The 13,491-nt window shown below is 44.5% G+C and overlaps 2 protein-coding genes across 2 annotated transcripts; one reads left to right on the plus strand and one right to left on the minus strand.

The window, feature by feature from the left end:
- The first annotated feature begins 3,516 nt into the window (after positions 1–3,516).
- Positions 3,517–11,386, plus strand: CENATAC (centrosomal AT-AC splicing factor). The gene is made up of 11 exons (XM_058289443.1): positions 3,517–3,689; positions 3,814–3,977; positions 4,394–4,492; positions 8,473–8,539; positions 8,617–8,679; positions 8,999–9,063; positions 9,231–9,336; positions 10,132–10,162; positions 10,809–10,898; positions 10,977–11,109; positions 11,193–11,386. Exons 1-11 carry the CDS (start codon positions 3,522–3,524, stop codon positions 11,248–11,250), a joined length of 1,044 nt encoding a protein of 347 aa, XP_058145426.1. The 5' UTR covers positions 3,517–3,521; the 3' UTR covers positions 11,251–11,386.
- RPS25 (ribosomal protein S25) lies at positions 11,353–13,373 on the minus strand. Its single transcript, XM_004456300.5, has 5 exons — positions 13,217–13,373; positions 12,887–12,982; positions 12,142–12,325; positions 11,491–11,589; positions 11,353–11,399 (listed from the first exon to the last, which is right to left on the minus strand). Exons 1-4 carry the CDS (start codon positions 13,217–13,219, stop codon positions 11,495–11,497), a joined length of 378 nt encoding a protein of 125 aa, XP_004456357.1. The 5' UTR covers positions 13,220–13,373; the 3' UTR covers positions 11,353–11,399; positions 11,491–11,494.
- Positions 13,374–13,491: the final 118 nt, after the last annotated feature.

Raw genomic sequence — 13,491 nt, forward strand, 5'->3', positions numbered from 1 at the left:
TTTCAACTGGCTGTTCAACAAAAAATGAGGGTGCAGAATGAGCAAAGGATCTTGGAAATTAATTCTGCAGGGACACTTCTGGAAGGCTTCGCAAAAGGGGTGACATTTCATTCATTTAATAAATATTGATTGAGAACTTACCATGTGCCAAAGTCACTAGCCCCGTGTAAATTAAAGTCTAGTTCATATTTCAGAGTCTTATATAATAGAAAGAATTTACCAAGCTGGGAAGAAGTAAGTTCCAGGTAACAGGAACAAGGGCTTTATATGCTAACGTGCACAGAAGCAATAGGACACCTGGAATAATGCCTGGGATGGGGAGATCAAGAAGGGGGAAAGGGGGAAGCGGACTTGGACCAGTGGTTAGGGCGTCCGTCTACCACATGGGAGGTCCGCGGTTCAAACCCCAGGCCTCCTTGACCCGTGTGGAGTTGGCCATGCGCAGTGCTGATGCGCACAAGGAGTGCCCTGCCACACAGGGGTGTCCCCCGCGTAGGGGAGCCCCATGCGCAAGGAGTGCACCCCATAAGGAGAGCCGCCCAGCGCGAAAGAAAGTGAAGAAAGTGCAGCCTGCCCAGGAATGGCGCCGCCCACACGGAGAGCTGACACAACAAGATGACACAACAAAAAGAAACACAGATTCCCGTGCTGCTGACAACAACAGAAGCAAACAAAGAAGAACACGCAGCGAATGGACAACTGGGGCGGGGAAGGGGAGAGAAATAAATAAATTTAAAAAAAAAAAAAAAAAAAGAAGGGGGAAAGGTGTGGTAAGAGACAGGCTGAAAGGGAAGCCGGGAATCATATTGTAAAAAGCTTTGAATGGCATGCTGGGGAAGCTTAGGTTTTTCCTGAAGGCAATTGAGAAGCATTAAATTAATCAGGAAAATCATTTTAGAGACTTTCTTAAGACAGTCTGGAGGATAAATGGAGCTAGAATAGACCAGACATTCGGAAACCAGTTAGAAAGATTTTACATAAATCCAAGCTAAAGAAGGAGGCAACTAAAATAAAGTAAGGTCTATGAGTATAAAAACATGGAGGACAGACTTTAAACATCTCAGAAGTCCAATGGACAAGACAACTTGTGCAGGGTGGATGTGAGGATGGAATAATAAGGAGTGCCAGGGATAATATCCCTCAAACCTACAGACTTTAGCTTGGAAGACTGAAAGTAGGAGCTATCCTGAAGAGGATGATGTTGGGTTCCATTTCATACAGCTGAGTTCAGTGGGCAGCTGAATACTTGGTGGTGGAGAGTTTAGGAAAAGTTTCAAAAGCAAAATTCCAGAGAAATTAACAGAAGTTAAAGCCGATAGTGTAGACTACTCTGAGATACTTAGGAACCGATGAGGGAAACCAGTGTGGGCTGGGGTGATCCTGGGTTGGCGTTTGACAAAGTGAGGCATCTTGGAAGGTCAAGTAAAGTAAGAAGCTGCCTTGAAAGTGTGCTGGAAGCATTCCTGGGATATAGTGGGTAAAGTGAAACAAAGAGGACCCAAGGACAGTGATTCTCAAACTGGATTGAACATCAGGAGCACCTGTAGGCTCATTAAAAACAGATTGTTGAGCACTGCCCCCAGTGTTTCTTATACAAGAATCTGCATTTCGAACAAACTTCCAGATGTTTGTTAAAGCTGCTGGCCTAGACATCACACAATGAAAACCACTGGCCAACAGCAAAGCATCTGGCAGCAGGCAGATTTGATTATTTATATTCTGAGTGACTAGATGAGAAGAGAAGGAGTCATCTCCCTGCACTTAAAGACCAGATTGAAGGTGAGAACGAAGAGGGGATGGAAGATGGTGATGAGAGTAAAACTTCAGAGTTCAGATTCAGAGAAGAAGCAATTTTGGGTGGACAAGATTCAGAACTGACTCTGCTTGGCAGATGGTGGAAGGTTAAGGAATTGGTGCTGCATGAATCATCAAAATGGATCACATTTGGCAGAGGCTAGAGCCTAGAACCAAAGGGCACCTCCAACAAGAAGTCAAGATCTGAGTGGTGGGAAAAGGATGTGGCTCAACCAATTGGGCTCCCATCTACCATATAGGAGGTCCAGGGTTCGATGCCCAGGTCCTCCTGGTGAGGGCAAGCTGGCCCACATGGCAAGCTGGCCCACACAGAATACCGGCCCATGTGGGAATGCCACCCATGCAGGAATGCTGCCCTGCATGGGGATGCTGCCCAGCGCAGGAAAGCCCCTCCTCCCCGCACAGGAGTGCTGGCCAACATGGAGAGCTGGCACAGCAGGATGACGCAACAAAAGATACAGAAGAGAAAAAATAAGAAGATGTAGCAGAACAGGGAGTTGAGGAGGCACAAGAGAGTAATCACCTCTCTCCCACTCTGGAAGGTCCCAGGATTGGTTCCTGATCTAGGGGAGATCTCTAATGAGAATACAAGAAGACACAGAAGAACACACATATGGACACAGAAAGCAAACAACAGTGGGAATGGGGCAGGGAGAAGAAATAAATAAAATAAATCTTTTTAAAAAAATTATCTGAATGGGACTCTGGTCACTTTTTGGGCCTGGATTGTGTAGAGTTGACTGTATATAGACCCAGTTACCTTGTAGTTCATCCACCAGAACTGGTAACAAAATCAAAGGGAAGTTTGGGATTTGGCTCTGTCTGCTCATCCTATAAGTAAAGGCTAGGTTGGGTCCCCCACCCCTACCCTTCTTCCTGGGGAGTCTCAAGGGTGGAGGAGATCACAGCCTGGGGATTTCAACCCAGTGAGGAAGCAACTCATCTTAGTTTCTAAGTCTTAGGAGAGCAGGAAAGATGAGGGTGTCTGCCGATTCTAGGAGAAGTGACTTGTAAAGAATTAATAAAAACTCCACCAGATTAGCCCTTCTACAGATTAAAAATGTCTACTAACCTTCAGCAATGATTCTGCACCCCTTAGTGTCCCTTCACAGCTTTACAGGAGCAAACGTCAAAGCACCCCAGGGAAAGCAGGACTGTGATTAGGTATTAGGGTCTGGTCACCTTCAGCATATGGCCCTACAGCCTACTGGTACTGAAAAGCGTGGGAGCCAGAGGTGCTGACTCCTTACTTAACATCTATGCAAGCTCCCACAAAATTAGTTACCTCCCCGTGCCTCAGTTTCTCCAATTGTAAAATGGTGATATTACACCACATAGGTTATTGTACGGATAAGTGAGATAATTAACGTAAAGCTCTGGATTTACAGTAAGCATCCTATAAATACTAATTATGTATTACCGTGTCCAGTACAAGTCTTTGTCAATGCCCAGAGATGGGGGGGGGGAGGGTGTCCTGTAGTTTCCACCTACCTTCGTTGGGTGCGCACTGCCCGCATATTTGCCCTGTACTGCTGACCCCCTTTACTGACGAGGGAACATTTGGGAATACTAGCGCCTGCTGAATTTGAACCTTGAGAGGGAGCGGCGAGAAGGACCCGCGCAGCCGCAGAAGAGCTTGCAGTGGCGGCCGGCGGCCGCTAGGGGCCGCTGGCCTCGCCCCGCCCCTAGAGGTCAGGGGTCACCGGATGTTGAGGGCTCGGCTGCCAGTCTGGGCGATGCGCAGTCCTGGGCCGATGGCCCCGGCGCAGCGCTGCACTTTGTGCCGCCAGACCTTCTTCTGTGGTCGGGGACACGTCTACAGTCGCAAGCACCAGCGGCAGCTTAAAGCGGCCTTGGAGCGGCTCCTACCTCAGGTGCGAACGGCGGCTGGAGAGGGCCGGGGCCGCGGGGCAGTGCAGTCAGGGCCCGAGGGGGTGTAACTTGAGCCCCCTCCGGGTCCTCTTGGCATCCTCCCCCTTGACACCCTCTTGGTTTCAGGTGGAGGCCGCCCGCAGGGCAGTCCGCGCCGCCCAGGTGGAGCGTTACGTGCCGGAGCATGAGCGACGCTGCTGGTGCCTGTGCTGCGGCTGTGAGGTGCGCAAGCACCTGAGCCACGGGAACCTGACGGTACTGCACGGCGGGCTGCTGGAGCATCTGGCCAGGTGAGATCCGCGCCGGCAGCCTCACGCAGCGCAGTCGCACATGGAAGGGTTTAGGGTGGGTGAGATGGAGGACGCCTTTGTGATCTGCTCGGGGTGCGTGGACTGAGCCGTCTTGTCGGGGTTGCCAACCTAGGTCGGGGGAGGGGCTTGTGGCTGCCAGGATCCCAGGGGCCTTGCTGGTCTAGCTGGGAAAGCCAGCTGGCTGAAGGTAACCGCCCATCACCCCCTCTCAGATTCTCCCATTTTTATTGGAAAAAGGGATACGAGATTTTGCAAGACTGGCAAGAGTATTCCCATCAGCCTTGCCCAGAGGAGTAGAAACACAGATGTCAGTTTGCATTACTTAGTTAACACCTAGACATCCAAGGAATATTTCATATTCCACAGCTGAGATTACTCATCCTCTCCATTCTCAGCCCAGAGCACAAGAAAGCAACCAACAGATTCTGGTGGGAGAATAAGGCCGAGGTCCGGATGAAAGAGAAGTTTCTGATCTCCCCTCAGGATTATGCACGGTAAGATGCTGGTTATGAGAGGAACCCTGGACCTATGTCAGGTATGGGAGCTTCCTTGTATTTACTGTCTTCATAGCACTCAGAGGCACTACAAGGACACAAAAGAAGAAAGACAGAGTCCAGAAAAGGTTTATAATCTAGATGGGGGATGGGATTTACAATGAATTCAGCAAACGGAGAAGACTATATGAAAAGAAAAAAATCTGACTATAACCAATTACTTATATGTGTGGCACAGAGAATAATGAGGGCCTTTAGGAATAGAAGAGGTTGTTTATAATACACAGTTACCCACTTTTAGTAGTTTTGAACTCTGTTTTAACTGGCCTCTGGAAAACCAAAAAAACTGTAAGTGCACGAAGCTAGTAAGACAGAGGAGGCAGCCTCACCATGTCACTTTTAATTGGGACCAAAGCAAGATTTTGGGGTATGGAACTCAAGAGGACCTCAGAACCAAAAAGTTATGGAAAAACTCATGGCATCTATTATTCCCTGTGTACTGAATGTGGAGAAAGGGAAAATTCTTACATTCTGACCCAAATCCATGTGGTTTTGGTAAGTGAATGCAGGATAGTTAAGGAGTTGAGAATTATGAGGATGAACTACTTATACTCATGGAATGAGTTCCAGGATTTTTTAAGTAAAAAAATCAAGATGCAAAAAAAAAAAAAAAAGAAAATTGCTACTTACCATTTGTATAAGGAAAAAAATATGTATGAATTTGCTTATTTTTCTCAAAAAGGAATATATGAGGGCTAATCAAGAACCTAATAAAAATGATTACATATAATGGGTCAGTGGGAACAGCAGAGAGGTAACAGAAATAGAAGCAAGATTTCTGAGAATACCTTTTTTTAAGAAAATACATAATTACTTTTGAACCATGTAAATTGTCAAGCTCACACACACAAGACAAAGTAAGGCCAAGGCCTGACTTTCCTTTTGTTAATGTAATTTTTTTATTATTATGAGAAGTTGTAGCTTTACAGAAAAACCATTAACTTTGCATTAGTGTGGTACCTTTGTTGAAATTGGTGAAAGGGAATTGGGTGTAGCTCAGTGGTTGAGCACCTACTTCACATATATAAGGTCCAAGGTCCAATCCCTAGTACCCCTTTAAAAAAAAAACACTAATGAAAGAACAATCCTATAGTGTGTGGTTTATGGCTTAGAGTTCATTGTGTTGTATATCCTGTGTTTTTTTTTCAATTGTATTGGTATAAATACAACCTAAAATTTTCTCCTTTAAGCACATTCTCAAAATCATAATTCATTGGTATTATGTGCTGTGCATTGGTATTATGTGCATTCTCCGTTACCAAAACCCCCCCCAACAGATATTCGGTATCAATTAAGTGTTTGTTTTATTTATCTCTCCCCGCCCTGTTATTTGTATTTGCTATGTGTATCTGTCTTCTTTGTTTTTTTAGGAGGCACTGGGAACTGAGCCCTGAGAACTCTGATGTGGGAGGGAGGCACCTAATCACTTAAGTCACCTCCATTCCCTTCGTTGTGTCGTTATATTTTCCTTGTGCCTCTTGCTGCATCATCTTGTTGCGCCAGGTCACCATCCTGCTTGTTCTATTTTTTTTTTAAATTTATTCCTTCCCCCCGCCCCGGTTCTCTGCTCTCTGTCCATTCGCTTTGTGTTCTTCTGTGTCCACTTGTGTCAGCGGCACCCGGAATCTGCGTCTCGTTTTTTTGTTGTTGCATCATCTTGCTGCATCAGCTCTCCATGTGTGCAGCGCCATTCCTGGGCAGGCTGCGTTTTTTTGGCGCAGGGCATCTCTCCTTAAAGGGCACACTCCTTGCGCATGGGGCTCCCCTATGCAGGGGATAGCCCTGCGTGGCATGGCACTCCTTGGTGCAGCAGCACTGAGTGTGGGCCAGCTCATCACACAGGTCAGGAGGCCCTGGGTTTGAACCCTGGACCTCCCATGTGGCAGGCAGATGGATGCCCTATCCCTTGGGCCAGATCCACTCCCTGTTGCTTGTTCTCTTTAGGAGGCACCGGGAACCTCTGCTTCCTGCTTTGTTGTGTCTCTTATCAGTGAGATCGTGTAATATTTGTCCTTTTGTGTCTGGCTTATTTTACACAACGCTGTGTCTTCAAGGTTCATCCATGTTGTCACATGTATCAGAACTCCATTCTTTTTTGTTGTTAGGAGGTACTGGGGATTGAACGCAGGACCTCATACATGGGAAGCAGGCACTTAAGGACTGAGCTATATCTGTTCCCCAATGAGTGTTGGTTTTTGTTTGTTTTTTCATTTTTAGGAGGTATGGGGGATCAAACCAGGGACCTCATACATGGGAAGCAGGCACTCAAACCATGGAACTACATGTGCTCCCTATTTTTTTTATTTTTATCAAAACCTGGATGATACTTTAAAGACTTTTAGCAGTGCAAATGATTATACCAGGATAGCAGATGGAAACCAGAACTGTTCTGGGCAAACCAGGTCCCTAATCATAACATATTACATTAAAAAAAAAAAAATCTATTAACTCCATAATGAAATTTTTTTTAAAAAAAGGTCTTCTTTTACTGAAAAATTTCAGGTAATAAAGAATGGTATAATAAATGTCACAATTTTGCAACCCCCAGAATAACCAATTCATTTAAAGATGACCAATGGATGCTAAAACCACTGGGTGAAGGATTATAAAAAACAGAAGATTCATTTCAGTCTCAAAGCTTCTATCAGACTGTTTTCAAAGAGGAAAATGTGTACCTTTATAATGGAGAGCCCTAAAGTTTAAGTGTTCAGGCATGGTACTGGTAACAGCATGAATCTCAGACATTTTTACGTCTTCTGAAGTAATGATGCAATGGGAATATCCGCAGTTTGATTATCTCCTACTAGGGAGCCAGAAAGGTTTAACCTGAATCTCATTACAAGAAAACTGATGAGCTCAGAATTTGGGTTGGTATGCAAGATGTGGCCTGAGGTCTTCAAAGGATTCAAAGTAATAAATATAGAGGGAAGCAGTAGGACTGTCCTAGACTTAGAGAAGACTAGAGACCTAACAGCCAAATTCCCTGTGTGAACTTTCAGTGGACCTTGGGATCAGAGGAGGGGGAATGGAGAACCCATAAAGTGCATTTTTTGAGACAAGTGACAACTGCGTAAATTTGAATACAGGCATATCTTGGGAGATATTGTGGGTTTGGTTCCAAATCATTGCAATAAAGCGAATATTGCAATAAAGCAAGTTACATACGTTTCTTTGGTTTTCCAGTGCATATAAAAGTTTATACTGTAGTCTGTTAAGTGTGCAGTAACATCACATGTTAAAAAACAATGCACATGCCTTAATTAAAATGTGACAGATTAGTGATAATGGTCTGATGATGTTCTCATTATCTGTAACTAATGTTCCACAACAATGTAGTGGTGGTGGATGGGTGCTGTATGGGAATTCTGAACATTATGCATGTTTTGTAAGTTCACAACCTAATAAAAATATATATTTAAAAATACAAAACAGTGACACACTAAGTGAGCATGATGTTGGAAAAATGGTGCCTATAGACTTGGCTGACACTGGGTTGCCACAAACCTTCAATTTGTAAAAAATGCAGTATATGTGATGCACAATAAAATAAGGTATATCTGTATAGACTGGCTTTCTTAAGTGGTAATGGTTTCATGGCTGTACAGAATGTTCCTGTTCTTGGGAGATCCACTGCTAAAATATTTAAGGTTAAATGTCATGGTGTCAAACTTATTTTTGGTTTAGCAAAAAACAAATATATGTATATAGGACAAGTGGATCTAGTGTGACAAACCGTTAGTGAATCTGGGTAAGAAGTACATTGGGTGTTCATTGTACTGTTGTGTTATTTCTGTGAGTTTGAAATTTCTCAAAATTAAAGTTCTTTATCTCCTTCCAGGGAGCTTTTTTCACAACTGGCAAGGAGTTTGGCCACTGGTTGGGACTGGGATTCTGGCCTGATTTGCTCCTTTTCTTTTTAGATTCAAGAAATCCATGGTGAAAGGTCTGGATTCCTATGAGGAAAAAGAGGATGAAGTGATCAAAGAAGTAAGTTAAAGGAAAGGCCTCTGAAGGGCCCACCCCCCATGTTCCTGTATCCCGTCTAAGCAGTCTCTCTCCCACAGATGGCTGCTCAGATCCGAGAGGTGGAGCACAGCCGGCAGGAGGTGGTTCGGTCTGTCTTAGAGGTTGGTTTCCCTCGGAAGATCCAGAGCAGTATCCAAATCCACTGATCCCTGGCTCTCCCAAGTCCAGCATCTCACCTACCAGCAAGAAAACTCATGGACTCCATTCCTCAACCTGCTCAGCTTGAAATCCCTTCCCTGTCCGCCAGGGACAGGCCTTATCAGTGGAGAAGATGTGGGCCAGGCTGGGAGGGAGGGAAGTTAGCAAAGTGGGTAGCACCCTCCATTTGCCAGTTTGTTCCTTCTGTGCTACTGAGTCTGAAGGGTTGGGGCAGGCACTTAAGCATTCTAGACACATTTATTTTTCCTGAATCAAACTCAGCCTCAGGCAGTGCCAGACCCAGAAGAGGGCTCTTCGGCACCTGAAAGCTGGAATGAAAAGAACAGGTAAGATTATGTTAGAGAATCTGTTGGGTGTTCTTTGAACATTCTGTAACTTCTTGGCTGGGAAATGGGAACAGATCTCATCTCTGCTATCCTTATGGCACTGGTGCTATTTCTTTATTATAGCTTAGGGACCTCATCTGCCAGCCTGGCTCCATTTTGTCTTACAGCCGAGTAGCCTCCAGCTCACAGCAGCCTTCATACTTGGACCTGCCACCAACCCCAGAGCTTGACTGGATGGAGACAGGACAACCCTTGACATTCATTGGCCACCAGGTATAATGGTTAAGCAAGACAGGAGAGGGCCAATGCCCCTCCTAAATTGCCACAGAACCTGCAGTCCTGGCCAAATTTATACTTGGACATTCCAAAAACATCTGAAATAACCCCATCACTCCTGTTCCACCAGTTATTTAGATAGAGATCCTCATGCCCCCACACACACCCTGTCAAAGTACATGGCCACCAGTTTTACCTCCTGCAGATTTCTACTCCCCTGTAATCCTACCCCAAACAAAATCATAGCATCATCGGCACCTCACATTCTGTACTCAAGCCAGATGGACCATGCTTTTGCAGTCACCATTGCCTTAAATGTTTTCCTCCCCTCATCATCTAGTTAACTCTTAGCTCAAATGTTACTTACTCACAGATATCTAAACAGGTCATCTGTATTATAACTTGATACAGCCCCCTGTAAAACTGCTGCATCATTTCCTTAATTCTCTCCCCACACTGTATATATGCTGTGAGGGCAGGGTTCTCTTCACGTGGGATGTAGTAGGCACTCTGTTTTGGACATCTGCAGTATTAAGACTGTGAGCAGGGGGAGCTCAGTGGTTAAGGGCCTGCCTCCCATGTGTGAGGTCCCAGATCAATCCCAGGAAAGACTGTGAGCATCTTTCAATGATCTATTTGTGCTCTTGAAGCTTAAAATCACCCATAGTGCAGAGTCAGATTTGTAGCAGTGGGTGCATTCAATTCCTTTAAATTTTGTTCTTTCTCTAGCTATAAATACCCTCTCTTGCCTTTCTTATTCAGTTTTTTTCCTCTCCCCATTTCCAATCACAGGATATACCCGGAGTTGGCAACATCCACTCAGGTAAGACCCAGGGTAGTGTTTCTCAAATTTTTAACACTTTTTTTAAAAGATGAAACTGAGTAAGATAAATTATGTATCTGATATCTAGTATAAAGAATCTAGTATAAAGAATTCTTAAAACTCAGTAAGAAAACCCAATAAAAGCATGTGAAAAGGTGATCATTGTCATTAGCAAAATGCAAATTAAACCAGAATGACATACTATTATACACTATTAAAATGGCTACAACTTAAAAAGACTGACCATACTAAATGTTTGGCAATGATGTGGAGCAACGGTGACTCTTATGCACTTCTGGTGGGAATGTAAAATGGTACAGAACCATGTTGGGAAACAGTGCAGCTGTTTCTTTAAAGCTAAAATATATATACCTGTTCTTATATGTTCCAGCCCTTCCACTCCTAGGTATTCACTAAAGAGAAAAGAAAGCACATTCAACACGGATCAATCTCAAAGTAATTTATGTTTAGCCAGACCAAAAAAAAACACACATAAGCCTAAAAACTGCAAACTATAGTGGAAGAAAGCTGATCGGTGGTTGCCCAAAGTGGGGGTGGGTGGATGGTGGAATAGATTTTAAAGGGGCACAGGTGTTTACATTTGTCAAAACATCAAATTGTACATGAATGGGTTGTCCTTTTCCAGGTGCCACACCTCCCTGGCTGATTCAAGATGAGGACCAGAGCTCTGGAAGTCAGCAAATAGGACCCTCCTATGAAGAATTTCTTAAAGAAAGTAAGTAAACTAATGCAAGAAGGGCAATGGATTCTTTACATCTCCCACTCTACTGTAACTGTTTCCTTATCACTGAAGAGGAAAAACAGAAACTGAAGAAGCTCCCCCCTGACCGAGTTGGGGCCAATTTTGATCACAGCTCTAGCACCAGCGCAGGCTGGCTGCCCTCCTTTGGCCGAGTCTGGAACAACGGACGTCGCTGGCAGTCCAGGTATGTGTCCAGTCCCAGGACCCCAACCCAGAACCCCTTTGGAAATCTCTCCTTTCATCTCATTAGCCTTCTTTTTCTTTCAGGCATCAATTCAAAACTGAAGCAGCAGCAAGGAACAAACAGCATAAAGGAAAAAGCTAATGGTATCCTGATCATCTTCCAATAAACCCCTACCTCAATATACTATTCTTTCTGCCAAAACCTTTGCAATTGTCTTTCTTACAAAACAAACATAACCACTAGTTTGATTTAATAAAGCTTTATTTTTCAAAATGTACAGTTGGTTGGACCTGTAAAGAAATTTAAAAGAAGAGTCAGAACCATAGTGTCTTGTAAATGGAGTGCATACTTCCTTCACTGAGCCCCTGGATTCTTGCTCACCTGTTCATGCATCTTCTCCAGCAGCTGGAGCATCTCCACCCTTGGTGTTTCTGGTATAAATTACTTGAGCTCTATGTTTTGAAACCAGCTTGATAAGTCCTAGGGAAAAAAGGACAAGGTTTGTACATAGTAGCACCACCAGATGGCAGAAACTACAATGTTTTATATCTCTTCCTGAAATCCTTCCCAAAACAGAAATGAATTTGAGTACAGAACCATTTAGTAACAGAGCTCCAAAGCTTGATGATCTTCCCTTTTTATTCTAACTAGAGGCCCGCTCTTGGCATAATCACCCTCACAGCATTTTACTGTAAGTTAAAATTACATATTAAAATTTCCATATTAGCCACCACAGACACCTCACTAATATGAAATCACAGTAATTCAACGCACCACTTTATTTTAAAATTTAAGACATCAATAAGAAATTCTTGGGGTTCACCAAATTGCCATGGATGGCACAAGAATGGTTAAGAGCTCTCCTTCAGAGTCCAACCCACGAGTAAAATAATAAATATACACATTACTAACAGCCAATGGTTTGGCTATACCTTTTTTTTTCCCCCCAATTCCAATTACTTTTCTAGTAAAAGATGAACTGGTCAGGCCAATTTAACCTACAAGGGCTTACCAATACAACACACTCCTCACCTTTACTAAGCAGCTCCTGAAGGGCTGCCCTGGCCAGGGAACCGCGAATCTTCAGTCTCTCAGAGACTACAGCAGGAGTTATAAGCTTGTAGTTGGGAACTTCTTTACAGAGTTTGTCATAGGTGGCTTTGTCAAACAAAACTAAATTATTGAGCTTGTCTCGAACTTTTCCTTTGGACCACTTCTACTCACAAAACAAAAAGGAAAAAAGTCAGTTCTCTGGCAGAAGCACCCTTTCCTTCCCAGGCAACCTGTGTCAGAGAAATCTGTGACTGTACAGCTACAGGGTAAGGGTGACTCTGCTCCTTGCCCTGCAGAAACCTACCCCTTCCCCCTCAAAATAAGCTGCAAATTCTAATTAGAAAGCCTAAATTTAAGGCAAAAGCTATCCTGGCTACTGCTAATAGATTAAAGAAACACTAGGTTGAAGGAAAAAAAGACATTCTCACGCTTGGGATATGGGTTGAGACCCCATGGGACCATTTAAAACATCATGTGCCAGACATGGGCGCAAATGTTTTACATACTTAATTTTCAAGATCTTAAAATAGTATGTACCATCCCATTCTTCAAGTGAGGAAAAAGATTTACAATGGATGGTGATGGGAGCTTAAACACTTAACAAAATGACTTCTAAAATCAACTGCCTTAAAAGCCTCTTGCTACACACGTTACCTATTGCTACAGCGCTATGGGGCGAGTACCCCCCAGGCTCCTTCACTCTCTTAGGGAGACTCACTCTTACCTTCTTTTTGGCCTTGCCTCCAGATTTGTTCACTGGGTCTTTGTCTTTCTTGGCCGACTTTCCGGCATCTTTCTTTTTTTTGTCGTCCTTGGGCGGCTGTAGAAGGAAAGCGGGAATGCAGCCAGGTCAAAAGGCAGCCCTACGCTCCCCTCTACTACAGGGCACCCCCCACCCGCGCCCTAACTCCAGAAACGGAGCACATGGGTGAAGTAACACACCCGCCGGCCTTGTATGCGGCAGTTCAGGAGCACCCCCATCCGATCCCCCCTCAAACGAGTCCTAACATCGCCCCGCCTTCAGGATCCCGCCGATTTCACCCCAGAAACTCACCATCGCTAAGCTCAGGGACCACAAGCAGCCACTGCAGCCTTGCTAAGATGTCGGACAGAAAGGAAGTACGGCTCACGAGCAGGCCCAGAAACCTCCACCCGAAGAGAGTACTTCCGGGGCAATGGGCGGAGTCCCACGGAGACTGTTCTAAGTAAAAGCGCTCTCCCTGGTGCCAGAAGCAAGTTGAGGGAAGCGCACTGCAGTTGCCAACCAGCACATTTTAAAAACTGCCCCACGGTATCCACTTAGTATGTTGGACTTTATTGAAAGCTGTG

This window comes from Dasypus novemcinctus, chromosome 27 (genome assembly GCF_030445035.2).
Source record: "Dasypus novemcinctus isolate mDasNov1 chromosome 27, mDasNov1.1.hap2, whole genome shotgun sequence".
NCBI lineage: Eukaryota > Metazoa > Chordata > Mammalia > Cingulata > Dasypodidae > Dasypus > Dasypus novemcinctus.